This window comes from Miniopterus schreibersii, assembly GCF_964146895.1.
Source record: "Miniopterus schreibersii genome assembly, chromosome: 15".
Classification (NCBI taxonomy): domain Eukaryota; kingdom Metazoa; phylum Chordata; class Mammalia; order Chiroptera; family Miniopteridae; genus Miniopterus; species Miniopterus schreibersii.
Window position 1 is genome coordinate 51,475,534 of NC_138115.1, and position 27,821 is coordinate 51,503,354.

General features: G+C 58.0%; 1 protein-coding gene across 4 annotated transcripts; it reads left to right on the forward strand.

Moving 5' to 3' along the window:
• Positions 1-208: 208 nt before the first annotated feature.
• On the forward strand, positions 209-27,645 carry TEX264 (testis expressed 264, ER-phagy receptor). 4 transcript variants are annotated; one of them, XM_081159581.1, is made up of 6 exons: positions 211-306; positions 3,303-3,594; positions 11,850-12,071; positions 23,618-23,786; positions 24,014-24,174; positions 27,058-27,645. In XM_081159581.1, the coding sequence occupies exons 2-5, from the start codon at positions 3,337-3,339 to the stop codon at positions 24,151-24,153; spliced, it is 789 nt and encodes a 262-aa protein (XP_081015707.1). In that variant the 5' UTR covers positions 211-306; positions 3,303-3,336; the 3' UTR covers positions 24,154-24,174; positions 27,058-27,645. The 4 variants fall into 4 exon arrangements, with proteins under 4 accessions (XP_081015705.1, XP_081015707.1, XP_081015708.1 ...); XM_081159582.1 differs by having other exon boundaries at positions 24,044-24,174; XM_081159580.1 differs by lacking the exon at positions 24,014-24,174 and adding an exon at positions 1,057-1,127 and having other exon boundaries at positions 289-306.
• Positions 27,646-27,821: the final 176 nt, after the last annotated feature.

Genomic DNA, 27,821 nt, shown 5'->3' on the forward strand with positions numbered 1-27,821 from the left:
CGCCGGCTCCCCGCACCCCGGCCCGGCTGCCTCCCGCGGGCCGCCCGGGAGTTCGCGGGAGGCGGGAAGGTGCCCGGCGGGCCCCGCCCCCTGACGGGTCCCGAGGACCGACGCACGCCCGTTGCCTTGGAGACGGGGCGGGGCAGGCCTCCGCCCCCCGGGCCCCTCGCGCACGCGCCCACGGCCACGGCCACGTCCCGCCGCGAGAGGGGGCGGGGCGAGCGTGCGAGGCAGGCGCGCGCAGCCTCCGCGAGCGAACCCGGAGCCGCCTGCGCGCCTCGGCGTCCGCGGCGGGTGGCCGCTGAGGTGAGGGCCGGGCCGGGCCGGAGGAGAAGCTTCCCGCCCGGGCAGCCCCGCGCGCGCCGAGGGCCTGGGACCCACCTCGGTCCGCCGGGGCGCGGCCTCAGGGGCCCCCACGTCCCCTCCGGGACCCCGCGGCCCAGGCCGCTCCTCGCGTCTCCACTCTCCCGCCACTTCCCCCTGCCGGGTCCGAGGCCCCGACCGCGACCTTAGGCCGGGCCTCGGCCGCGCGGGTGCGGGTGCGGGTGCGGGGCGCGTCCCGGGGCCGTGGGGCCGGAGGGGGTGGGGAGCCGAGGCGGGAGCCGCGCTCTGACTCTGCCCCCGTCCCCCGAGGCCGCTCCCCGCCGCCCGGCTGCAAACTTGAGCGTCCCGCGCGCCGCTGAGGTGCCCGGGCCGCTGGAGGTCGTGGCGGGAGAACGGACGGGGCTGGCGGGGCTGGGGGCCGAGGCGGGAGGCGGGAGGCGGCGGCCCTCGGAGCCCGTACCCCGCCCCCCGCGGAGCCCCCGACGGGCCCGCCCGCCGCGCGTGAGCGGCCCCGGGAAGCCGGCGCCGGACGGCCGCCCGCGGGTATCCGGAGCCGTCCTGGCCCCGGCGGACTGGACCCTGTGAGGCCGAGCCCGGCCCTGGCTTCCCGGAGGGGCCCGGGGGCGGCGAGGGCGCGGCCTGGTGGCGAGGGTTCCTCGGGGGGAACTTCCCCGGGAAGGGGCGCGGTCAGGGCCGGGCCGGGCTCTGCGGCCGTCGCCTTTCTGCCCCCAGCGCGGGCCGCTCGGAGCCGGGCGCCGCCGCCTGGATGCCGTGAGTCGCTAGGAGCGAGCCCGGCCCTTTCGGTGAGCCCCGCTCTCCTCCCCCTGAGTGTGGGGACTCCCCTCGCCCGGCTCTGGGCCCTCGGTGCGTTCCCTCCCTTTTCTGAGACTTTTCAGAGAGGAAGAGAAAGGTGGGAGCTAAGTTTCTCAGAGGGGACGGGGAGTGTGCAGCCCCGAGCGCAGGTCGGACACAGGCAGGGCTGGTCACTCCCCAGGCAGCGGCCGGAGCCTGGCCCTCGGAGCTGCCGGCTGAGAGCCTGGGCTTCGGAGATGCCCGGCGTGGGTGACCTGCTGGAAACCCTGCCCCGGGGGAGGAGAGAGAGGGGGGAGTGGGAGAGGGGCAGTGAGACCGCCGGGTGCCCCCCGGGTGCCCCCTGCCTGCCCGTGGTCCAGGTCTGCTAAGAACCTGTGTGCCCCCGGCAGGCCTCTTACCCTCCGTCCCCACCTCGTGCTGAGGATTGATGGAGTAGCTGTGTTCTGACCTGTAGACCGCGCCTGGCCTGTAGTTAAGGACTTAGCTATAGTCCGCCGTCCTCAAGGAAAAGAGGAGCGGAAGTAACCGGAGGCCAGCTGGGTGGGATGGGCGCGCATCCAGAGGGTGGCGGGGCCCTCGCGGCAGGAGCTGGATGGGTGCAGAGACCCACGCGGGACCCCTGGGTGTCAGGACACCAGAGGTTTCGAAGTTTACTTTGCCTCTCCGTGAGGCCAGCACAGTGTGCTCATGGGCTCCAAGGACAATATTTCAGCCAAAAAAAAAAAATTGACACAGAACCCACAGGGAACAAAGGATTCCATAGAGCTAAGCTTTCCATAGGGCTGCAGGGTTTACTTTCAGCTCCCAAAACTTTTAAATATTTGGGGTCACATGCTTCCCTTCCTCTTTAAACAGTCTTTTCTGTGCTGTGACCCCCCCCCCCTTACTCAGCTCGAGTCCTCTGTAGGAGGGTGAGACCTCTGCCCCGCGCCGCGTGGAGGGCTGGGCCGTCTGCCTCGAAGGGCTCGCTCACCAGCCTCTTCGCTGTGTCCCTGGGCCTGTTCCTGGATAGTTTCTTTGCTGCTTGTTTTTGTTTATTTTTCCCCCTCCCCTGAAATGAGTGTCTTTATTCCTTGTACCGTACAAATAGGAAGAATGGGGAAAGGCCCGTGGGGGGAGAACTGTCAGATAAATGATATGCACACAAAAAGGAAAAAAGACACACACCCCCTGCACGCCACCCCAGGATGCCTTTCTGAGAACTACCTAGTACCGGAGGTGGGGCGAGGAGATCAAAACCATTCAGATTAAATTCTGAACACCTGGAGATGTTGCGGTGAGAAGGGACAGGGCAGCGGTGGACCCCAGGTGTGGTTCCTCTCCCCCGCAGGCCATCACCCTTCCCCCAGGGGATGAACCACCCTGGCCAGCGATGAGTAACTGTTACGTCTCCGTTGTCTGTCTCCACTTCTAGCAGCCTTTCCGTCCTTCCTAACCTATGGGCTGAAAAAGTAGGATGAAGTTTGTTAGCACTGGTGGCTCAAGTCTGGGAAGCGTAGCTCTGAATTTCGTTCCTGTTTTGATTATGGTCTCCTCCGGTTCTGGATGGGCGAGCTTGCTGGGTAGCAAGATTCTGGGGGCCAGATGTGCTTAGCAAAGAAGAGTTTCCTATGCGAGTCTCTCTCTGTGGCACATTTCCAGCGCTGGGGTTTTGTTCCTCATGGTTTCCCTGTTTGTTAATAAGTGTTTGGACCCTGGCACTTGCTTGTCCTCCCCCTGGCAGTGGTCCATGGGTCTTGGGGAGGCTGGGCAGGTAGTATAGCTTAGCTGTGGGAAGGAAGAGGCCATGTGGGGGAAGGGCAGGTTGGCTGATATCTGGTCCATCTCTGGGGCGGCTGGTCAGGGCTGGAAGCATGTCCCTAGCTGACTCACTCTTGTGCCTTCTATGACTCAGTTTCCCCAGGTGTGACCAAGGCTGCCAGTTGACAGGCAGAGCAGCCCTGAGAGCCTCAGTGATTGTGGTTAAGAAATAAGGAGGCTTGTGGCTTCAGTCATCCTTTGTAGCTCCCTTCTAGGTCACTCCATGTGTAAACACCTCTGGCCACACCTCCTCCTGGGTCAGAGCACCCAAGGCAGGGCTGGGGTTGGGCCAGAGCAGGCTGGCTGACAGGTGGGCACATTGGTCAGAGCAGGCTACCAGCCTCCCCTCTCTTCTGTCTCTCCAGCTGCCTTGGGGTGCGGCGTGGGGGGCCCAGAGCCATGTCGGACCTGCTACTACTGGGGCTCATTGGGGGCCTGACTCTGCTGCTGCTGCTGACACTGCTGGCCTTCGCCAGGTACTCAGGGCTGCTGGCTGGGGTGACAGTGAGCGCCGGCTCGCCCCCCATCCGCAACGTCACTGTGGCCTACAAGTTCCACGTGGGGCCCTACTGCGAGACGGGGCGTCTTTTCACTGAGAGCTGCAGCGTCTGCCCCAGGCTCCGCTCCATCGCTGTCTACTATGACAACCCACACATGGTAAGGAGACTTATGTGCCCTGGCAGGGTTTGTTGGAGGAGGGGCGTTTTGTTTTTCAGGAAGTGGTGGGAAAATCTCTTGAGTTGGCCCTGCAAACCACCTCCTCTCTGAGCTCAAAACTCCCTCCAGATCTAGCCTGGACTTCTGTCCCCTTCTCGGAGTGTGTGCTGATTTTCTGCTTGCCCAAGTCCTGTTCCCCTGGCTCATGGCTACCCGTGGACCTCCGAGTACAGGGGACCATACACCACTAGGAGTCCCTAGCCTCTGCCCCGGCTTTGGTCCCCTGCCTCCTCTTCTTGTTCCTCCTCCTTTCATCCCTATTTGAGGCCAGTGCTCTAAGGCCAGGCCTTTCAGATCCTGCCTTTGTTTGGGGTCATATCATGTTGTTTCTGTGCCTTCACTTTTTCAGTTCTCCTGCTGTGGCAGCAGGTTTTCCAGGACTGAGAGGGTAGGCCCTGGGCATGGGACTTGGAATCCCACCCCTCCCGCCATTCTGGTGACCCCTGGCCCAGTTATAAGGTATTACTTTGGATGTCAAGCTGCCTGGTTTGGAGAGGGCCTCGGGGGGTAAGTGAGCCACCCAGAATGTCAGAGATGCTGGGGTCAGAGACTAACCCAGCATCATTGGCACCCTGTGGGCGTCTGGCTACACTTACAGCCTGTAGTGAGTCAGGGCTCACCAATGTGGTCTCCTGCAATGCCATGGGCGGTGCTCACAGCTGCATAGGCTGGCAGCTCTGTAGAGAGTTTTTCAGCCTCCAGCTCTGAGCTTGGCAAACCAGGCATTTGGAATCCCCAGCTCCGGTTTCCTTGCCTGGAAACCTCACGCGGGCAAGGCCTACAGCTGACCCATTGTCTCCTGACCAGGCCTCACTGGGGCACTCAGTCAAAACAAGGGTGTGCTGACTCCCTCTCTGTGCCTGGTTCTGCTCAACACCCGCACTCGAGATTAACAGATGTGGCCCCACCCTCAGGAAGCTTTATGTGGTTGGCAAGTCAGCCTTACATATGAATCTCCACCAAGGCACTGTGCTCGATGCCCACAGAACTTTGAGCTGTGGGTTTGGAGGAGGGTGCCTCAAGTCTGCCAGGGAGGCTCCGAGAGGCCGTAAATTTCAGCTGGGCCTTCTGCCATGAGTAGAATTTTGTTCTGCTCAGAAGGGCCTCCTGGCTAAGGGAACTGCAAAAGCCAGGGCCTGTAGACATAGGATGACAGGGGAAGTGTGGCCAGGGGCCATTCTGTGGGTGGAGAGAGAGGTAGAAGCGTTCCTTGGGCTGGGCAGTGGGAGGTACAGCAGGTTGGGAGGAAAGGTGCGGCATAGTTTGCCACCTGCGATTTAGGAAGCTACCTGAATGGCAGGTGGAGGAGGGAAGGATATGAGGTAGAGAGGCCATTGAGGATATTGGGCTGGGCTCTAGTAAGAGGTGACATAACCTGGTTGAGGGATGAATAGACATTGAGGTTTTGAGGTCACATGGCTGGGTGATAGCATTAAATGGAAGCCAAAAGCACTGGGACCCAAGTGGAATGGGGAAGGCCAGTGGAAAGCTCCTAGACAAGATGCCCTACCCCCACCCCTGCAGGGTCTCTTGGGTAAGTGCTTGCCCCTCCTTCCACACCTGGCCCAGTTGGAGCCTCGATGAGGCCTCAGTGGGAGGGCGGAGCGTCCTTGCAGCTTCCTCCCTCTTCACAGGCTTGTCTGCCTGTTCTCAAAGCCACACATTGCCTCAGGTCGAGCAGCTAATTCCAGAATGGGTAATGGCTAAGACAGCAGATTACCTTGGGGTCAGTGCTGGAGGCTGGCCCAGGGAAAGTGAGATAGAAGAACTCTGGCATGTGGCACTCTCCATATAGTCTCTTGACCCAGTACTGCCTCTGGGCAGCCCACCACCATACAGCTCTCCTAGAGGTGTGGTAGACCCTATGGGCCACCAAGGTTAGCATGGTACAGCCTGACTTGGGTGCCAGTTTGGGGACCATGGCCTGAGACTATGGCCTTGGAGTACAGCCTTGATGCCAACATTTTGGGATTCTGGTTCTGTTTCTTCACTGGCCTGCTGTGTGATCTGAATGTTACATAACTTCTCTGAGCCCCCATTTCCTCATCTGCAGAGTAGTGTTAAAATATCTGCTTCATAGGTAGGCCGGCAAGGGTTAAATTAAGTGACACAGGTGAGGAATTCACCCCAGCACCTGGCCCTCAACAAATATTTAACAGCAACAACAAAAAAGGGTGGAAAAGACCCTCATGCTAATTACGTGTGCTGAAGGCTTAGGCTGAGTACTGACCTGACTGTGGACCTTTGTCCAGCACAGAGCTTGAGCATATAGGTCAAAGTGGCCCCTCTGATCCTGTCATTCCCAGTCCTGGGTCACCCTAGAAGACACCTGTGTCCCCATTCAGAGTTGGGTCACATCCTGGCACCTAGATGTGTCAGGGATGCTTAATCCCCATCTACTCTGGGAACTGGGCAGTGTGTTCTCTGCCTGAAAGAGATCCTAAAAGGTTCAGGGAACCCCGGACCTGCAGGAGTTCATGGCTCTCCATAAAGACCTGAGGCCTCTGTGTCCACACTGCTAATACTGTAGAGGAGGACACCACAGATCAGACAGCAGGAGTTGAGGTACTTACCTCACATGGTTCACTCGTACTTTTTTGTTTCTATCCAACAAATATTTGTGCCACTCTGCTGGACACTGTGGGGACAAAAGGACCTAGCTCTCAGACCCTCTCAGTGTGGGGATGTCAGGGGAGCCTGGTAAAGAGGCCCTATCTGGTCCTGAAGAAGCCTAAGAGTCCAAGCTTTCTGCTCCCTGGGCTGCCTCCCCCAGCAGTGGCCAGCATGGGGCCCTGCATATTGTTGTTCACTGAAGGGATAGGCTGTGGCTGAGCTGTTTGAGTGTCCCATTCCCACTTTTTCTCCCTAACCCTCCCCAGCTCAGCAGAATCTGAGCCAGAACCTGCTTCTCTGTGACTGTGGGGAGGAAGTGAGACTATTTCAGGCTCTGCCAGTAGGGCAGTGAGTGACCAGCTGAGAGGCGGCCACCTGCTGTAGGTGCTGCCCACCCCCTGAGGTATGGACTGACAGCTCCCTAGCCATGCGCCTTCCAGGCCTCAGCCCCTAGCCTCAGCTCCCCCGGCTGAGGCTGGGTCCTAAGAAAGGCCTGGTGAGGTCTCACCTGGTCTGGCTGTGCGCCCAGGAAGTAGCACAGGAAAGGGCACCATCAGGGCAAGATCATGGCAGTTGTGGACATGTTCATATCAGATGCTGCTTGAGTATATATATCCTAGAGGTAGGTAGGTAGGTAGGTAGATTGATAGACTGATTAATGTGTGTATTTCAGTCAGCCCTGTATCCTGAAGTTCTGGATGGGAGGAGGCTTCAAGGTCTGAGCCAGTAGTTCTCATGAAGGATTCTGTTCTCCATCCCTGAGGGCCTGGGAGGAGGTGGGGGGAGGAAAGAGGGAGCATGTGGCAAGAAGTGGACAGACCCTGGCAGTGTCTCATAGGTGTCCATCTCCTTTCCAGGGTCCAGCATTCATGGAGTGTGGCCATTTCCTCTCCTAAGTACTGAGGGAGGGGGTGAGTCTCAGAGTCACTGATCTGTCATCCATCCCTCCTGCCAGAGCACATGTGCATGTGTGCACACAGACTCATACTTACTCTCTAATCTAGTTCTGTCCTGTCCTGTCCTTGAATAGCTAGAAAAGGGTCCTAAGTGCTGTGCCCTCAGCTCCACTGGGAGCCTTGGGTGTAGCGGAGGGGGGAGGAGTGGGGAGGACCCTGAGCACCTCACTTGATCCTGGCCAGCTCTCACCTATGACTGGGCTGCTGTCATCATGCTCATGGGTCTGTCCTGCCTGCCATCCTGACCCTCCAACCCACCTCCTGCCCCACCCTCTATTGCTATTGCCTCCACTGTTGTTTTTGGGGCTTAAGCAATCTGCCTGCCTGCCCTTGTGGGAGCCTGGCTGAGGCAAGTGGGGCAACCAGTTCAGTACCTGGCCAAGCCCAGGAGGGGGTGCTTGCCCCAGGCATGGAGTGGGTGGGGGACTGGTGGTACTTGGGTTCTGCCTTTAGTAGCTGGACTGCCACTGAAGCTGCTTTTTTCCTAGTCCACTGAGAGTGAGCCTGGGGTCACCAAGTCTGTAGGGGCTAAGGCTGGTAAGAGTCATGACTTAGGCCTATCAGAACTTCTGTAAGGGGGGGGAGGGGATGGACCCTCTGCCCTCCCCAGAGGCACTGAAGTCACATGGAGCCTGGGAAGGGGTGAGGGAGTAGGATATTGCAGGTTTGACCCCTCAATAAGGGTAATGGGAATGTGGGCTGGGCTGGTATTTCCCAGGGATTCCCTACCCCAGTTCCTCTGTGATGATTTTCTTCAGACGGAGTCCAGGCCTTTGCTTTACAGCTGGTTAACAGTGTGGGGCAGCCCTGGGATGGTGAGCCCCTCCCTGCCCAGCAGAGCTGCCTTCAGAGGCAGAAGTATGGTATGGGAGGAGAAGACTTTGGCCCTGTCCTCTTGGGTTTGAATCAAGGCTTCACTGCTTACCAGCTTGTGACTTTGAGCAAGCCACTTGGTCTCTGAGTATCCCTACCTCAGGGTCTTTGTGTTTTAGGGGGACTAAATGATAGGGATACGGCCCAGTACCCAGCCCCTAATAGGTGCTTAGCACTCTTGGAGTCTGCTCGTGCCTCTGAGGGCCTTGTGCCACTGGAACTTGGTATTTTCAGGAACCCTGCCTCTGGCCTTGCCCCCTGCAGGTCGCCTGGGCATGTGAAGAGGCATAGCGAAGGGAGAAGCCATTCCTAGCCTGGGCCTGTTTCTCAAGCTCCCGAGTGGTGGGTTGGTTGGTTGGCACAGGTCTGGAGCTGGTCTCCCTGAGTTTGAACCCTCACTCCATCCCTGCCTTGCTATGTGCCCTTTGCTGAATAGCTTTGCTCTCTGGGTCTCAGAAACAGAGTTGATAACAGTATCTACTACCTAGTGCTGTTTACATAATGAGCTGGTGCATGGAAAGCAGCAACTGGGGCGGGTGGTAAGCCCCTTGTCAGGCCTATACCAGCTGGTGGTAGGATTATGTTTGGGGGTGAAAAAATGCCCTGAAAAACTTTTGAGATGGGAGTTCCCAGAAAGCACCTGGATCCCACTTTGGAGATGGGCATCCTGCTAACTCTCCTCCCCCCAGCCTGAAGTGTGGGTTTTATCTTCTGGCAGGGGTATCTGCATTGCCCATGTCCTGACTAGTGCCCACCCCACTGTGCCTTTGGACACTAGCTACCCAGGGAGGTTGCATCTGCTGGGCTTGGTGTGTTGGCCTGTAGGACCCAGGAGGGTCAGTAAGTCCACTGTTCACCCTCCAGCCATGGGCAGGTGCAGCCTTCCTGTTCCCCTGGGGGCACCGTGCAAGTGAAGACCACTGCCCCTACTCTTCTTTCCTTGGGCAGCTCTGGGCTGGGTAGACTAGCCAGGGAGGAGTCAGGGCAGCCCTCCGGGCCTGGGAATGGCACACAGTGCAGCTATTTCAGTCAGGTTGTGCAGGTTGTGGCCCTGGGGCTGGCCATTTCTGCTGAACCCAGGGCCTGCGTTTGGTCTGAGCCAGTGGACACCATTTTCCCTTTCTGGTTCCTGGAAGATAATCGCTCTTGTTCGGTGGCCAGATGCAGTGAGATCTTGGCCAGGCAGGGAACGTCTCTCACTCTGGCCTCTCAACATGGTCAGCAGGGTACTGTAAGGCCTCTCCAGAAGGGGCAGTGGGGCCAGTTGGACCTCCCTCTCCCCCCATCTCACATACTAGGACTCAGGAGGTTTTACAGCCCGAAGGAAATGCTCTCCTGGTATTTTACTTTGAGGGCAGATTCTGAATGGGCCTGCCTTCACCCAAAGTGGTGGAGGAAGAGCAGATTTGCTCATGGTGCAGGGTTTGTGCGTGCATGTGTGCATACACATATACTGTCACTGAGCACACCCCAAGAACTTTCTGTGTGTACTGGATTGTGGGCCTTTCTGCCTGGTGGCCTGGAGTGGTGGGGAGAGAGGGAGAGACCACCCGTTACAACAGCACAAGACCTGCTCCTTCACAGGCATTTGGGATCAGAGGAGAGCTGCTGGGTGGGGAGCAATAGAAGGCTTTGAGGAGAAGAGCTGAGCTGAGTCTTAAAGGATGGGCAGGAGTTTCTCAGGGGACTCTGGAGTAGGATGAGGAAGGACATTCCAGGCAGAGGAAGTAGCTTACGCAGAGGCAGGAAGCATGGGAAGGCATGGCATATGTGGGCCTGTGAGGGGGTGTGGTGGGAGAGGAGGCTGGCAAGGCAGGCTGGGCCAGAGACTGGGTTTTTCCCTTCCTCTGCAGTTCAGACACTCAGTGGGCACCTGCTCTCGTGGGTTGTGGCCCCTGCTGGACCTGGGGATGCAGAAAAGGAGTGCCACAGGTGGTTGTGGGGACAGTTCTGGGCAGTATTGTGTGGGCCACTGAAGATGACCTTGCATGCTGGGCTCAGGAGTTTCATTCTAGAGGTGAATTGGGAGCCATGAGGGTTCTAAGCAGGATTATCACAGGTGTTCTGGTGCCTTTTGGGGACTGAGGAGGATGTTGAGCTGAAGTGATTCCAAGAAAGACCCTAGGATCCAGACTCAGGCAGGCCAGGGGTTGAGAGAAGAGATGAAGTTACCTTCCATCCAGATTTCCACGTGACTTTTATTGGAGCTTTCTTTTGTACAGCCTAGGTTGCTAGGGTCAGGATCAGGAAGATAGCTTTGCAGCTGACACTGACCCTGCTATGATCTGCCTTTCTGGCTTCCTCAAGTCTTTGAGTGTGAGTGGGGCAGTGGCACCATCTAGAGACAAGAGTTGGAACTGCAGTGATCTCCAGCGCCCCTGCCTGGGTGGGTAGGCGGGATGAGTGGCAGGCAGAGAGAACTGACTGCCGCAAGGCAGACTTGCTGTGGGAAAGAATTTATAGCAAAATGTTGGTGTGGGAGGTGGGGTGCCACTGAGCCACCCTAAGGCTCCCCAAGAGGGTGTTTGAGCCTAAGGATGGGCAGGGAGGAGCTACATGTTCAGAGGTTTGGGTGGATGGGCATTCTAGGCCAAAGGTCACTTATATGGCCTGTGTCGTAGCTACTAATAACCTACAACAATTATGGAGGATTTGCTGAGTGCTGGACCGTGGTAGGGCCTCATGCAAAATATTTAATATGGCAGTTCTGTAAGTAGATATCAAGGAACTGGGGCTCCAAGAAACCAAGGGACTTGTCCAGAATCACACAACTCAGGACTCACACCCAGGCCTGCCTCTTTCCAGAAGTTATGGTTCTGACCACTGTACCATGTTGCCTGCCACTAAAGCTCTGAGCCAGGCTTAATAACATAAGATTCAAGGGGTAACAAGGGACCAGAGCCACAGAGAGTTGGGGTGACTCCCAGGGACTGTGAGAGCCTGGAGGTGAGAGCCTGGAGTCAGTACCCAAGTGCCAGGCAGAGTTAGACACCAAGGACAGGTTGGGTTGGCCAGAGTAGGAAGGCAGATCGGGGCTGAGAAACCCCAGGGGACTGTTGACAGGGCTTGAAAAAGGCCAGAGGTGAGAACAGGTGAAAATGACTATACAGTGCTGAGAAGGTGGGCTGGGGAGAGGAGCAAGTGGAGGTAGAGGGAGTTTAGAGGTCAGTGGGCCCTGTGTCCGGGGACCCAGGAAACCCCAGGATTGAGAGCATGAGGAGGTCTGTGGTGAGTCTCTTTGATTCAGGAACATATATACCTCTGAGGGCTCAGCCTGAGGGCTGGTACTGACTTGGGTGGCAGGAGGTGAGACACACTGGGGCCCCTCGATGCCAGGAGGAGTTCTGGGCCTTGTAGGCCTGGGGCTAGGCCTAGGAAGTGTCAGGGACTCACATAGGCACCTTACCTGGCTGAGGTTTGTGGGAGATGGGATGGAGGGAAGCAGGGTGGAGTGTAGGTCCTAGGGGCCCAGGGAGATTTGGTGGGGAACCAGCAGTCTCTGGCTTAGCTAGGAAGGGGCAGGGCCTGGAATAGGACCCGGCGTGCTTGTTGGAGGAATGGATGAAGAGGTGGAGGAGTCCTGCAGCAGGATGCCTGCAGGAAAGCAGTTCTCTCCATCCTGGTATCTGGGGCTGTGGAGCCCCTTGGAGCTGGTGGTTCTGCCAGGCCCGAGCTGGCACAGAACCCAGGGGGCAAGCGGTCTGAGGGCCTCCTTCCTTTGCCCAACGCAACACCTTTGCTCTCCCTCCCCAGGTGCCACCCGAGAAGTGCCGCTGTGCAGTGGGCAGCATTCTGAGTGAAGGCGAGGAGTCACCCTCCTCTGAGCTCATCCAGCTCTACCAGAAATTTGGCTTCAAGGTGTTCTCCTTCCCGGTACCCAGCCACGTGGTGACAGCCACCTTCCCCTACACCACTGCCCTGTCCATCTGGTTGGCTGCCCGCCGGGTCCATCCTGCCCTGGATGCCTACATCAAGGTGAGACACAGGCCTGGGCGGGGGTGTCAGGGGCGGGAGTGCAGCCAGTACTTTGGGTGCAAGCCAGGAAGGACTTGGCAGGCTGGGAGGGAAAGGTGGTGTTGGGAGGGCAGCATCCTGGGCCCTCATGAAACAGGTGCTTGTGAAGCTAGGAAGATGGGCAGAGGCTGCTGGCATCTCTTCTAGATGCCAAGATCTTATGGGCACCAGAGTGTCCAGTAGGAGCATAGGGAGCTCGTTCAGGAACCTAGCCTGTTCAGTTCAGATCTGACTGGGGCCAGAGACATCCTTAGTGCTCAGCCCCTACTCCAGACTCAGATGGATGGACAGGCCCACCTGACCCCATCGTGCTGGAGGCCTGCGGAACAAGGGGCCTGAGGCTCCCAGTGGGTGGCAGGCCCCAGGTGTCCGTGTGTTCGCCCTGGTCCTGCCTCCACATGGGTTCATGTACCTGTTTCCTGGGCCCAGGACTGGGGCAGCAATGGCAGGCCTCCTTTCCTTTGGTTCCCAATCTGGTTGGCAATGCTGGCAGACCCGTCTGCTTGGAGGAAGCAAGAGCCCAGCCACCGGGAGGTCTGAAGAGGTTTTTTTTTTAACTTTCCCTGTTGCACATCCCTTTACTCTAAAACATTTTGTGAACTTGGGTGCTAGGTCAGTGACCCCAATTTGGGTTTAGAAGCAATTGTTTAGTCACCTATCTAGCTTGTCTATGTGTTGGGTCCTGTGCTGGACACAATGTGAGATGTTGGTGTGTGAAATACGCCTTTACAGTGAGGTGTGGAGATAGGAAGGAACAGTGAGAAAAGGCATGGGACCAGCTTGGACCGAGTAGTCGGGGGCAGCCTCTCAGAGGAGTAACCTCTTGGGCAGAATCCTGGAGGAGCCCTTAGAGAAGGGGGTAAGCAGGTTCTGAGCAGAGAGAGGGAGAGCCAAAAGAGGGGGTTTGATCTAGAGGCAGGGGGAAGTCACTGCAGTGTTTCAGCAGGAAGGTGACGTGTCCCAGTCCTGGGCAGGGAGGGACCGATCAGACTGATCACAGCTCATGGGGTTGGTGTGAATCCTAGTGTGACTGGGCTGGGACTGGGGCTGTAGAGATGCAGACAAGGGCAGAGATTTACTGTTTTAGGGGGAAGAGCTGAGGGACTGTGGGTGGATTGGATGCTGGGGAGGGGAGGGGAGGGGATGGGTGGGAAGAGTTGCAGCAGGCCTTGGCCCCTGTGGGCTGGGCGGACGAGCAGGCATGCAGTAGTGCTTTTCACTGAGGCATGGGGAGCTGAGGGGGGACCTGGTTTGGGGCAGCCAGCGTTGTGGGCTGTGTCAGGTGGTGCAGAGTCTGGAGTTCAGAGAGGGTTGGGCTGGTGGATCTGTTTGGGGACGTGAACCTATCAACAGCATTGGCCCTAGGGACGCTCTGGGCAGCGAAGACTGTACTGAAGGCATCGCCAGTGTGGCTGGGGTAGGGAATGGAAGAAAGTCGGCAGGAGTGTGAGCTTGGTGGGCTTGTGGGAACGTAGTGCTTTGTCTCCAGAGCAGCCTGGGCAAAGGGATGGGGCCTCATGGTGGAAACGGGAGCTCTGGCAGGCCAGGCTACGGGGGCATGAGAGTCTGGTGTCAGGGCTGTGTATGAATCACTGGGGCCTGGGTCACCAGCATGGCCTTGGTGGTTAAGGACAGGAAAAGAAGAAACGAGAGCTGTTGTTGCAGTAGGACAGGACACAAGGAAGACAGAGGTGGCTTCCTTTGTGAGCTGGGGGGTGGCAGCCAGAGGGTGCTGGTGGGGGTGGGCTGGAGGCTAAGGGGCAGGGTGAGGCAGGAGGTCCTAGCTAGCGATGAGAGCAGAACAGGAGACATCAGTGCCCAAGGCTGCTCAGCATGTCTTCTGGGGTGGGGGGCTCACCCAGTTCACCCAGGGGGAGGGCTGGTGTATGGTGTCTTCAGTTCTGTCTGTCATCCTCCACCTCGAGGGCCAGCCTGGAGGAGCACCCCTGGGAAGAGGCTTTCTGGGTTCCAGACCTCAGAACAGGATGCGTGGCATGTGGCATGGTGGCGAGCAACTCAGCCACCAAAGCCTTTTCCTGGCTTCAGGGTTTTATTTTTAGACACCTTTGTCCAAATTTCCCGGCCCCTGACAGCTTCACAAGTTGCCTGGTTTTGACGTCACCTCTTTGATGAAAACCCTTCTTCCTCCCTCCTCTGCTGCCACCCCCTCCTCCCCCCATGGGAGCCTGTCAGCTGTGCTCTGAGCTTGATTCTCCTGAGGCAGGGCTGGAGCAAGGGGAGTACCATCCTCTTTCCTGCCTGGGATGGGGAAGCCAGGGGTAGAGGGGAGAGCAGGGGGCTTCTCCAGGGATGTCTGTGAGGCATGCTGGGCCTGGCCACCAGCTGGGAGAGAGAGACGCCAGGCTGCCCACAGTGGAGGTATCGCTCAAGGTGCTCTATTGGGTTCTGGAGGCAGAGGTCACCTCTGCCCCTGTCTAGCCAGACCTGGTGTTTTAGGGAACAAAGTCAGGTGACAGATGAGGAAGGGGCTGGCTCTGTTTTTGGCCTCAGCCTGTAGTGGACAGAGGGTGTCCTGTGCCTCTCTCAGCCCAGGAGACAGAGAGAAGAGAACATAAGGCTCCCTCCCACACCTGCCTTCATCCCCACTGCCTGGGAGCAGGGAAAGGAGGCTGCTAATGAGACTGTGGCTGTTCTGACTCTCCCAGCCCTGACAGCTGGCTGCTTTTCTCTCTCTCTCTCTCTCTCTCTCTCTCTCTCTCTCTCTCTCTCTCTCTCTCTCTCACACACACACACACACACACACACACACACACACACACACACACAAGTGGGGGAGGGGGAGAGAAGGAAGGAGGGAGAACGTGCACCCTTCTCTTCCTTTACCTCTCTGAATTCTCTCTGGATCTGAGGCTGGGCTGGTAGGTGCTTCACATGGATGACAGCAGCTTGCTGTTTCATGGGTAGGGGCAGTAGGGAATGGTCTCAGAGCTCCAGCAGTTGCAGTTGGGCCTGAGCCTAGGGCAGGATTGGTCTCATGGGACAGTGAGGTTCTTGGGGGGTCACTGTGAGGAACCCAAAGAGAATCATTTTTCAGGTCTCTGGGGATTCTGGAAGGATGGCTGGATCCCAGTTCTGTGGTCTGTGTGTTGCCCTTGGGTCTCTGGCCAACCTTACCCAGCCTGGCAGCCCAGGCTATAGGGGCTGGAACTCAGCCTTTCTTCATGGAAACCACTGTGGGGCCCAGGCTGAGCACTATGGGCAGCGTGTGACTGTCAGTCTGTGGAAGATGCCCTGGCTTTGTCAGGCTGGTCCCCCAGAGTCCAAGGAGGTGGCCTCCAGGGCAGGAGAACACTCCGTGACCCCAGGAAGAGGGATCTCCTGGTTGCTGTAGGAGGGAAGTGAGCTTCCTTGAAATCGCAAGGCCACAGAGGACATGAGGCCCAGGTAATCAGCCCAGAGCAATAGAAGAAGCCCCCAGATTCACCGCAGGGTGAAGGTTGGGGCACATTGAGCAGATAGGACTGAGTGAGAGGCCCAGGGATCCCTTGTGTGGGATTGTGTGTGAGAGGTCCCTGAGCTCTGTACCTGGCTCACATCTGTCTCTAGCAGTTGGCAGGGGAGGTCACTGAAAGTGTGAGACTGGCAGCCAAGCCCCCTGTGCCTGACCTCCTGTCAGCAGGATTCACAACTTTTCCGTAAACCCCCTTCCCCAGGGTCTCTGCTTCCTGGGAGTTTTCAGGTAGAGGGTCCTTGTGAGGTTTGGGCATCTTCTCCCGAGTTTAGGGAGGCACAGGGCATTGTCTGCGTGGAGGCTGGTTGGCTGGGAAGTGCCTTGGATGTCAGACGTTGGTACTTTTTCCATAGAATTGGAGAGGATCTGGGAGAGGATAGTAAGCCAGCAGACAGATCTCATTTGCATATTAGGTATTCAGTTGAGCAGAATGCCACTTACCCCACACCTCCAACATGCTACAAACTTTTCTAAGCACTTTATGTGCCTCACCTTAGTCTAACATGGCGTCCAGCAAGACACTCAGTAAACGTTTACGTGAATAACAACAGGCCAGCTGGGTTGATGGGTTGTCCTGCCGTGGATGAAAGTGGCAGGGACTCAGACCATAGTTCTTGGACTGCTGTGAGCAGCAGCCTCGGGACTGTGCTAGGGTGCCCCCATGGCTGGAAGCCAGTGATGATGGGGCTTGAACTTGGACCGTTATCTGCTTCGACTGGAGTAGCTCTGCCTCTGGGTTTTACAGACCAGATGACCTTGTGAGCTTTTGTTTGGAGAAGTAAGTGACTGCACTGAGGGGCCAATAGGGCTTCCCTTATTAAAATTAAAGCTTGAGACCCTTCCACATTAGCTCAGCAAAGGTCATAGACATGGAGAGAGAGTTGACCCCAAATTTTACTCCCATTGGGGCTTCCTCATCTGGATTCCCACTGCCAGGGCCATGCTGCTCCACACTGGTATTCTGGCCCCGAGGTCTGGGAGGCTGCTGTTGGAGCTAGGAGCAAAGGGCAAGAAGAGCCAGGCTACCCATCTGGCCAGCAGGCACTCGTGAAGGGAGACTTGGCAGCTGTCACAGGCACAGAAAGCAGCTGCTGCAGGTGCCTTTTTGGGCCTTGTGTCCTCACCCTGAGTGAGGTGGAGACAGCTCTATTCCCAGATTCCCTCACTGGGGCTCCGGGGCCAGCTCACCTGCCAGTGCTGCCACCTGCTAATAAGCCTTCCCCAGCTCAGAGAGGAGGGCACTCTCAGCGCCAGGACCTGGAGCTGAGTGACAAGCCCCCAGACTCTTTCTCCCCCAGAGCCTCCAGCCACAGGGCTTAGCCTTGCCTACGGGGAGTGGAGTTGGGAGGGGCGGGGTGGCTTCAGTGGGAAAGGCAAAGCAGCCTTGGGGTGGGGGGGGGCATTTGGGCTGAGCCTTGAAGGATAGGTAGTGTTCTCCAGGTGGGAAGGCAGGTTGGGCAGAGGCACTGACTTGGGCATGGATGTGAATATATTGTGGCTTGAGTACACGAAAAGAGCAACAGTTTGGGCCCAAGAGATGAGGCTGGGTCCTGTAGGTTCTAGGAAGCCACTGGTGGTGTCTGAGCAGATGAGTGACATGTCCAGGCTGGGCTTTGGAGCAGGACTTGAGCGCGGGAAGGTGGGGAGAAGGAGCCAGAGGCCACAGCCAAACTCTGAACAAAGGTAACAGAAGTTAGCTGAGAGTAGCAGCGACTCTCCACTCCCAGACACCCCCAAGTTAAGAAGAGACCCCCTCTCCATGCCCCTGGATGTTGAGATGTGGGGGGACCTACAGGAGGCCAGGCCTCTCCCCTTTGTCAGCTTAGGCCCTAGAACCTGCTCCTCAGCTTCTCTGGCTTCACCCCTCCCCACTCCCTACCCCAGGACTGAAAGCACAAAGCCAGCCTTTGCTGGGGCGGGCGTGGGAGCTACCACTCTCAAAATACCAGCTCGGATATGTTAGCTTGGCAGCCCTGCAGGACCCTGGGGGCTGAGGCTTGTCTGGGTAGTGCTGTGGGGCTGGGCAGTTACCAGCCCAGAAGGAGCCTTCTTCCCAGGCAGAAGGGCTTCATAGGGAAAATTCTGTTGCTCTTCAGAAAGCTCGGGATTCCAGGAAGGAGGGAGGGGAGAGATTCCAAGGAGGGTGCTTGCCCTCCAGAGCAGCACAACTCTGCCCTTCAGCAGAGCCCGCAGATAAGGAGGGGCCTGCTGTCTGGTTATGCATGGGAGGCTCTGGAGAGAGGGGCCTCCCTGAGGGACCAGCGATCAGAGGTGCCAGTCTGAGATGAGACATCAGGGCCTCCTCCTCTCCCACCTCCGGTCCTCCCCTTCTCCTCTCCATCCCACTCACCCACCTGTCCTTGCTCTCTGGCACTTTCTGGTTCCTCTGGCTCCCAGGTGCTTGGCTTCACAGCTCCATCTGTACCAAGCAGCCTTCCTGCTGCTGGGTAATCAGTCAGCAACATTTCGTCGGCCTGTCCAGGGGGGGCCCCAGGTCCTTGACTGCACAGACCTACAAAGAGCAGCTGGTCCTGGAGAGGGGCCTGTGGAGCCTGCCATAGCATCAGCATTGTCTGGGAGGCGTGGCTCCCCTCTCCCGTTTGGAAGAGAGAGTGGTGGGATCCCAGGACTGTGCCCCCCAGCTCCCAATGGGGCTTGTACCCCCATGTTCCTCAGCCCTCTGGTCCTGCTCCACACAGGCCCAGGAAAGCCATCTGGGCCCTGGGGATGGCTGCAGGGTTGGGGCTTCCTGGTCCACCCAGGCACTGGGGTGCTTAAGGGCTGGTGTTCCCTGTGCCTGCTTAGAGGGAATCACCCTCCTCTGCTCCTCAGCACCCCAGCCCACCCTGGTTTCAATCACCCAAGGCCCCCCTTTGGGCCACCCGGGAAGCCAGGGCCTGGGTGCGCAGGGATATGAGCAGAGGTGTAAATTACATGGCAAGCCACAGGCTCTGAGGTGAAAATGAAATGTCTTCAGGCAGTGGCAGCAGCAAGCACAGCGGACTGGGGTGCCAGGCACTGCGAACGCCTCCCGCCCCACTCCCTCACACCTCCCCTTTCTCAGGCTTCCCAGGCTTTTGCCCAGGCCCTGCTCCTCTGACTTTCAGGGGGACTCCTAGGCTAGCCAGGGGCTAGACCCGTCCCCAAGAGGGCCTTCATTCTTCCGTTATGTTTTCTAACTGTCTGACTAGTGCTCAGAAAAATGTGCTGTGCTTTTGGTAATTGTGTGACCTTAATGTTTGTGGCAGTTTCTCCATTGATTTTGGGGGTTTGGGGTATACCTTTAAGTAGTGGTGTTTTATTCATCTTTTTTAGTTCCTCACTTCTTTTGAGAGCCTCTGTTTCAATCTTTGTATCATATAGTTGGGGGATTGAGATCCAGAAAGAAGCCACCCATCTGTACTAGTAGCTATACCTAGGCTCTGGCCTCCTGCCTAGGGCTCTCGCCACTTCCTGTCCTCTCTCTGTCCTCCCTGGCAGCCCCATCTCACTCCTTGTCTTCTTTGCCTGTCATTTTCAGAGCTTCGGGCCCTCCTTCTACAAGGGCGGGGGTTCTCCCTGCTGTCACATCCAGCCCCACGGACAGGCTTAGGTTCTGGGCTAGAGGCTGCTGGGAGGTCCAGTGGGGACGAGAGGGAGCCAGGGAGAGGGAAGCTGACAGAAGTTCCTGGGCAGAGTAATAACAATGTGCCACGTTCCAACAGCAGCCCTGCTGCGCCTCCCCCATCACTTTGCATCACTTTGCACTTGTGATGCAGACCAGCTGCCTAAGGGCCTCCAGGGCCGGAGCCCCCACTCTGGGGCCTGCTGTGTGCAGGGCGGGTGCGCATTGGTGTCTGTGTAATTAAAAATGAGCATGCCTCACTTCACCCAGCACAGACATGCCACCACCTCGGGTGGGGTGCAACAGCTGTTTGCTGGCTGTGTGGTTGCCCAGCTGTCCAGCCCAGTGTGGAGGGTTGGGTAGGACTGGGCATCTCAGGCTGAATAGGGAGGGCCAGGGTCTCTCACTGCACTGAGGCAGGAGGTAAGGGGCTGCGACTGGCTGGAGACTGAAGGAGCAGACCTCATCCCTTCCGGGGTCTAGGACTCATGTAAGAGATGCGTGACCCAGTCCTTAGCCTGCACCCATTGCTTCGTCCTTTTGGGAATTTGAGGTCACTTAGCTCGGAGCAGACTTAGCCTCTAGGCAGCCTGGGAGTGGCATCTACCCTTAGTATCCACCTGGGCCTGATCTCTTCTGCCCCCACACCTAGCTGAAGTAGAACATCAGATGAGGGTAGTTCTCCCCTCCTGCCCCCCCTCCCCTAATTCGGTAAGAACTACCAGGGGAGGCACTGTGGGTCCTATGGGAAACCTTGGCTCAGCAGCCAGGTTAGCCCCTTTGCAGGAGCCCAGAGCTGCGTGGGCTGAATGCTTGCCCAGCAGATGAGCACTTGAGGTGAGGTGTGTGGTGTGTCCCCAAGGTAGCTGGGACAGTGGCACTGTGGCAGCCTTGTGTGCACTGCTCTTCCCTTGTCTGCCAGGACTCCTGGGAAGTGAGCTGGTGTGAGTGCAGGGTGGTAGGGGGGAAGTGCTGGTGACTGAGGTCTCCTGGAAATCCCGCATTAGGGGTAGTGTGCCTTGTCCCTCCTTCTTTCTGCTTGTAGGAGGTCCAGGTGGGAGGGAAACCTTGGAGGTGTGTCTCAGGGTTAGTTTCTAGCAGCTCCAGGTGGCACCTTGGCCTGATTAGCTGCTTTCTGTCAGATGGGGAGGATTGTGGATGTCTGCATCTCTCCCACCTTGGCGAGGGGCCTTGTGGTCCCTTTGAGTCCATGCGTGGGTGTGAGTTGCCCTGGGTCTGGCCTCATCAGATGGCCAGTGGCTTCAGTGGCCAGAGCAATTTCCCCTGTCCCAGTGATGCTTCCTCAAGCTCCTGGCTGTCTGGGCTGTGGGAAGGGGTATGCCCAGGGCTGGGAGGACTTCAGGCCCCTTTCCCCAGCAGCACCAGCCCAGTGTGGCACTGACCTGGTGTCCTTGGCTCTTGGCAGTCTGCTCTCTGAGGGCTCCCTGGGGCTAGCTGAGGGAGAGGCAGCTGCCCTTGCCTTCCTTCACTGCTTTTCCAATATTTACCAGCTCATCGACATGCTGCCTGGGCCACAGCTCCTGCTGCGCAGTGAGGACCTGAGAGTTGGCCCCTCTCCCCTCAGAGGCTGCACCTGGCTGGGAGGAAACGGCCTTGTCCCCTCTGCCTGATCACTTAGGGACAGGTCATATGGCTAGTCCTGGCCCTCACCTTCCATCCCTAGCCCCCACTGGACTCATTATTGCTCAGTGGGCAGACCATCGAGAGGGGTCTCCCAGAGGGGCTGCAGGGACATCTCTAAGCCCGTCCCTTGCCTATGGACCTGGAGTGGAAGTTTGTGCCTTTGCCTTTTTCATGTCCCTGAGTCTGAATTTTGACAGGACCCAGCATGTGTTAAAATGATTTGGGGCTGAGCCGTCAATGAGATTTTAATTAGCTCTGTGTCTCCCTCCAATAGGGAGAGCCGGGGTCTCCAGGTGGTGGGAGTAGGATTGGGCTGGGCTTGGGTATGAGGCTGCCCCTCCAGGGGCCAGGGGCAGGCTTGGGCAGCTGGTGCTTCCTGTATGGGATGCTATGAGGAGGGAGGGCTGGGCAGAGAGGGAGGGGCTGTGTAGTCAGGCCACAGTTTTCTCTCCCTCCCATCTCCCTGTTCCTCTGTTCTCCCGATGGCTTTGAGATGAAGGCGACGGCAAGGATGGAGGATGCAGTTTCCATGGCAACAGGGCTGTCCACAGCCAGGCAACTTCAGAGCCCGGCTCTCCGGAGGAGGCAGATGCGCAGAGCAGCCACAGAGCTGCCTCCCGCCTGCCAATGAGGGGGCTGGCAGAGCAGGTGGCAAAGGTGGCTGCCTGGTGCTGCCCACCCTAGTGCCCAGCTTAGAAAGGAGGGTGGAAAGAGCACTCCTCCTCTTATCACCCTCGTTACTCCCAGAAGGGAAGATAGGTAGGCTTGAGTGTTGGCAAGGGTTGGGCTGGAGCTCCATTGTCCTTGGAGTTTCTAGGTGAGCACAGGCTCTGGTTCCTGGGAGCATCCCCAGAAGCCAGCTGTCTACAGCCCTTGAGAGATGGGCCACCAGGTAACTGATGGCCACTAGGCATTTCTTTGTGGGCCCTTTGAATGCCCAGAGCACGGGAATGCTGGTGAAGGCCATGTCCTGATTGGATTCGGGGGCCCTTTTCCTTTTGCTTCTCTCTGGCTACCAGGAAAGGACCTGGACCTTCTTTAAGGAGCCACCCTGGCCTTGGTGACATGGCCCATTTCACTGAGAGGGGCTTAGGTTTGGCAGATGCCCACCTCCAAGTGTTGGTATCAGAAGAGTCCCAAAGCCCGGTTGCTCCCGCTGCCTGATGGACCAGGGACTGAGTGTTTGGGCTGTGGGGAAATGGAGGCAACCATCCTTGTGCTGAGAGATGGGAGGAGCTTGGGGCATGGACTCATGAGATGGCCCAGAGAGCACCCAGGTTGGCAGAAAAGATTGGCTCAAACTATTAAAAATGATGACTTTCCTTCACTGACCCTGGAGGTTTCAGGGCTAGGTTGTCCCACTCTGCCTCTGAGCACAGGGAGACTTAGGAAACAAGCCTTGCCTGAGTCCCCCATGGAGTCAGAGGCTGAGCTGCAGCAAGACCTTGGGCCAGGCCATCCACCTCCACATTGCCTCCTCGATGCGCCCTGCCTCCAGCTGGCTGTGGAGGGCTGACTAGAAAAATCTTTCAGGCTCCCGCTTCTGGGAGGCTTGTTTTTTACCTCTCTTCACTTGCTTTAATTGGAGGGGGCTCCTCAACCTCGGCTCGGCCTGCAGGCAGACAAGTGGAGTCCTGGAGTGGCTTCTGCTTGCCCGCCACTGAGTCTCTCATTACTGCTAAGTGGAAGGTTCATTTCAGAGCTCATGGTGAGAGCTGGCGGTGCCATAAATAGCCATGTTGTGAAGGTTGGCGGGTGAGCAGTGGCAGGGCAGGGGCCTTGCGGTCATCATGGTCATCATCGTGGTGGTGGTTGCGATCAGTTCAGTTGCAGGGGCAGGGCAGGCTCAGGAGCAGGATGCGCTTCACCCTGCTCTGCTTATTCCCACCTGCCTCAGGGTACCTCTGGCAGGAGTGGGCCCCTCCACCCACACACGGTCCAGGCAGAAGGCAGTGGAGTGCCTGTCTCAGAACTTGGGGGCCTGTAAGCTGGTACTTTAACCCATTGGGGAGTTAGGGTCATGTCCATTGTTCAATATATTTGCCCTGCCTGCCCCTCCAGCCTAGAGTCTGGCTCCTCCCCTCGGCTGAAACTCTGCACCCAGGTGCAAGAAGGGCTGGGAACCAACCACATCTGATACTCTCAGAGGTTGGCATAGACCTGAACTTGCAGGAGAATGGGAGTGGAAGGAGGGGGTTAGCTGTCCAGGAGCCCCTGTTCAGGATTTGTCAGTAACATGTCTGCAAGGGCAGAGGCTGGAGGCCTCGGGGTCAGGGCACTGGCCTCTCCTGGTCTCTGTGGGTCAGTATTATCCAAGGTGGAGAGGAGGTCAGGGCCAGGGGGCCTGGAATGAAAAGTCTGGCAAGTCAGACCTTGGCTTGGCTTGGCTTGGCTTGGCTTGGCTTGGGCGCCTAGGGCCATAGTTCATGGGGTCCCTGTCCTAGGGTGGTCCGAGGTGTTAAGCTTCATGGCTGTGTGAGGCCAGTGCTTTCTGGAACAGCCTTTGGTCCCAGATGTGCACATAGGATTAAAAGTGACAGGCTCTTGGGTTCTCTTAGGACTTGTTTTAGAGTGTTGCCCCAAGAACTCCTGGGTCCTCAGACCACTACCCCCCTGGAGTGGGGGGGCCCTGCCCTTAGGGTAGTCTGTGTGTGCCTCCCTCAGCAGGGTTTAGAACTTGAGGGATATTGGGGCAAGAGGCAGAGCCAGCCCCTTGGGAGAGAATAGACAATAGCCACGCAGGGGCCCATGTAGGGCTCATTCCACGTTTTGCCCCTCTCTGACAAGGAGCGGAAGCTGTGTGCCCACCCTCGGCTGGAGATCTACCAGCAAGACCAGATCTATTTCATGTGCCCTCTGGCGCGGCAGGGAGACTTCTATGTGCCTGAGGTGAAGGAGACAGAGCGGAAAGGCCGGGGGCCTGCGGAGGCCAGTGATGGCCAAATGGATGGCACAGGTACAGGGGCAGGGGACGGGTGGGTCTGCCTGGAGCCCTCTCTCTGGCATGCGGGGCGTGGTTGAGGAGCCTCCTTTCTGGCTGGGCTGCCCTGCAGGTGTCCAGGCTAAGCATGGCCGAGGTGGAAGAAGACCTCCCCACCCAGGACCCACAGGCAGAGTTGGCTGTTCCCAGACATGTGGGGCAACGTAGGTGTGGATTCATACATGTTACCCCTGGCAACACAGATGCAAAGATTCTGCCTGGATTCCCTTCAGATGCCACAGGAGTACCCTTGGAAACAGATCACAGACAGCTGGATGCTCATGGGAGGGGGCTGAGGCTGCTCAGGAAAGGCGTCCCTTGGGTGGGGCTCATCAGGAAATAAGATTGGCACTGGATCTGGAAGGTAAGAAGGGGAACCAAGTGTTCTGTCCCCCAGTATGGGGCCCCGCCCAGAGCCCACCGCCTTCTCCCTGCCAAAGAGCAGCCAGAAAGCGTGCAGGGGGCCAGCAGATCAGTGCCCGGCCCTCCCACCAGAGCCAGCCTTCACACCCCAGGTCCAGGGCAGAGGATGCTTGCCTGCTCTCAGCTCACCCCCTGCCATGACCTCTTATGACCGTGAGCTGTCCCCAAGGGTGAGGAGACCTGCTGGTAACAGCCCAGGTGGTCCCAGGGGTCTGACCCTTGGCCATGATTATGGAACCTCATGTGAGTCTGGAGTTCGTCACCTGTGGGAGTGGAACAGGCTGGAAGGAGAGTGGCTGTCCCTCCACTTTCTCTTTAGAAGACTCCCTTTGTCCATTCTTCAACAGTCAAGGTCACCCTAGAGAGGCATGTGTTGTCGGGGGTGGGGGGTATGAGAGGCAGTCTCCACTCCCTAGGGGCTGTGTCCAACACAGTTAGCTTCATCTGCCACTTAATTACCTCCACGGGGCACCGCTCCCACCCTCCTGTAGTGCCTGGCAGACACTCTTCAGTGCCCTTACCGTGGACACAGGATGTGGCCCAAGGTCAGCAGGCCCAGGCAGTCTCCAGGGCAGGAAGGGGGAGCACCTTGACCTTCCTTCAAACCCCCTCTGCTGCCTCTCCCCCTCTTTCGGCCACCCACCCAGCCTCCCTCCCAAACACCACCTGCCAGGGGCATGAAGGATTGCTTGGCACCCTCTACAGCTGGCTACAGCCAGGCTCCCACGCCCCTAGCTCCTGGGCCTGTCCTCCCACCAGTTGCCTGCTCACTTTCTGGCATGGGGGCTGAGGGGCTACCCACTTCTGACAGGGTCTGCCCTGACACTGGGGCGGACTCTGGGTGTCTGCCTGCCAGGTGCATGCCACTTGCAGGTGGGTGCCTGGCCGCCCAAGGCTTGGCCTGTCCCCTCCTGCCTCCCTGCTGGAGTCCCTCTTAGGCTCAGAGGTGAAAGGGGGTGATTAGCTGCCTTGTGCCTGTTATTACATTGATGTATTATTTAGCTCCAGAGAGGCGATGAATATTTGATTTTGCACTGGCTGTGGGCAGTGGAGGAGGTGGGGACTGGGGTGAAGGTGGCAGCTTCATTCCCTGCCTCAGCAGCCCTGGGGATTTAGGTGGGGTGTTGATTCCCTGCCTTATACTCCTTTGCAAGAAATGTCCACAAGTCCCAGGGGCTGTCCTCATCACGGCATACTGGGCTCTGGCCTGAGGGGCACCCGTGGGCTCCTTCCTCTGATCACTCCTAGAATGGGAGCCAGGAGAGAGGTTTCTATACCCAGGTCCCAAGAGAGCCAGTGGGTGGGAAGAACATGAGAATTTAATGGGACCAGTGAGAACCTGTCCCTCTCTTTTGCTCCTTTCAGGCCTGCAGCCCCTAGAGCACTGGTCATTATTTAAGGAGCAAATGAGCTGGAATCCTGACCCAGGGTCAGAGGGAAGCACTCCTAAATCTGCACATGGCCCCAACTCACTCTTGAATGGCACCCTGGGAACTATGACTGGGGCCCCAGTAAGAAGAGGGCCCTGGGCCAGCAGCCTGGTCCTTCCAGGGCTCACCTCTGCCAGTTGGGCCCAGAGGGCATCATCTCAGGGCCAGAGGGACTAGGGGGGCAGACCCCAAATTCCCCCACCCCCACCCTGGACTCCAGCTGAGGCTTAATGAAAGTTCCAGGCCAAGTCCAAATGTCAGGCATTCCCCAGCTGCACCAGGCTCGGCACTCCATCACTATGGAGACAGGATCTGGGAAAGCTGGCCCACCCCTCACCTTCTGTGATATTAGATAGCTGCCCCTCTCTCTCACCCAGGAGAGGAGGCCAATCAGCTTCCTCTCAATCTGGAGTCCTGCACACAGTGGGCCTGAGCTCCTTGCCCTCTTTGTCACCTCCAACTGCAGTCAGTGCCTCTGATCTGGGGAGATGAATTGAAGGTTTGCTCCTAAACAGGGCAGATGAAGGGCTGCTTGCCTAGAGCACATGTGGGTGTGGGAGGAGCAGGCTGGGGGGATCTGGACCCGCAGCCCCGCTAGGCACTGTCTCAGGCTCCCCGGTTGCCAACAGAGTACTCTTACGGCCCCTCCTGCTTTGTGGCTAAGGAACCACCAGTGGTTGGGGGTAGGTAAGGGCTCCTCTGGGGTGACCCAGGCATAGGGGACAAACGCCCTTAAAGTGCTTCCTCCCAGCGCCCTCCTTTTGTGCAGCTGGTAAAGGATTTCTCAGGACTCTCCACTCATTCCTGCCCCAGCCACCTCCTCAAATCTTGTTCAACTCAGCCAGAGGCAGGGGCCAGCTGACTTCCTGCATACGGTTGCTCCTTGGGGAGCCCTCCATGGGGGGAGGGGGAGAGGAGGGCTGGCCTCCGGGTCTATTTTCCTGTCCTCACTCCTTATGGGCAACATTCAGCAGTTGGCCAGGGACAAACCTCTCTCCAGTCCTGAAATGGGGTGGAGGAGGGGCACCACTTGGGTCTCTCTGTTCTACCCTCAGCTTCTCACCTCAGGGCTTATTGGTCCTTAATGGGCTGTTGGGGGGTGGGGGAGGCTTTGTGGGAATGCGGGGAGCTGAGGCTAATTTGGAGCTGGGAGAGGAGTGCACAGCAGGCTGCCCTCCCCCACTTCCTCCTCCTCCCTCCCTCTGCCCTGTCAGTGCAGCTGGTCAGGGCAGAGGGCAGAGGGCAGAGGGCGGCTGGAACGAGCCTCCGGAGCCAGGGTGGCTTTATTATTCATGAGCGCGCTGTATGCTGAGTTGCGCTGGTGGTAGAGCTCTGTCCTCTCCCTGGAGGAGGGCAGGGTCCTCGCTAACCTGCACTCCCTCTTCCTGGCCCAGGAGCTGACACGCTGAGTGACACAAGTTCTGTGAGCCTGGAGGTGGGCCCTGGCAGTCGAGAGACTTCAGCTGCCACACTGTCCCCTGGGGCGAGCAGCCGCGGCTGGGACGACAGTGACACCCGCAGTGAGCACAGCTACAGCGAGTCGGGTGCCAGCGGCTCATCCTTTGAGGAGCTGGACTTGGAGGGTGAAGGACCCCTGGGGGAGCCAAGGCTGAGTCCTGAGGCTGAGCCCCTGGGGGCTCCCAAGTGGCCCCGGGAGCTCAGTACCCCTGAGAAGGGTGAGGAGTGACCCGTGCCCACGTCCTCCCGTGGTGCAGTTGCTAAGGAACTGATCAGACTCTTCAGCCCTCCTCCTCCACCTTCCAGGCCCAGGCTAGGGCCAGGGGGTCTCAGGGGACCTAACTTCGACCACCAACCTCTAGCTAAGCCCTCTCCTCACTGCCCTCTTGGCTCCCAGGGCCAAAGGAGCAGAGACTGTTCTCTGCACCCAGCCCTGGGGCTGCTGCCTCTGTTGCATCTTTTTTCAGAGTCACATTGGAGCTTCCAGGAACCAGAATAAAGCAAAAGATTTTATTTCACCTGAATTTGGGCTGCGTATTTATGTTTGTTCTACTGTGAGGAGCTCTGTGCAGATAGACTGGGAGTGGACAGAAGCACCTCAGCCCAAGAAGAGGAAGGAAGGGGGCCAGGTACCCTGGGGTGAGGGGCAGAAAGGGGTCTTGGAGGCCCTCTACTCCCTGCTCTGTGGCTCCAATTGGTA

Excerpts from the sequence above, each read along its gene's own strand:
- TEX264 (XM_081159579.1), top strand. The coding sequence starts at position 3,337 with ATGTCGGACCTGCTACTACTGGGGCTCATTGGGGGCCTGACTCTGCTG. Across the intron at positions 12,072-23,617 it reads CCCTGGATGCCTACATCAAG|GAGCGGAAGCTGTGTGCCCA; the intron begins GTGAGACACAGG and ends CTCTCTGACAAG. Across the intron at positions 23,787-27,057 it reads TGGCCAAATGGATGGCACAG|GAGCTGACACGCTGAGTGAC; the intron begins GTACAGGGGCAG and ends TTCCTGGCCCAG.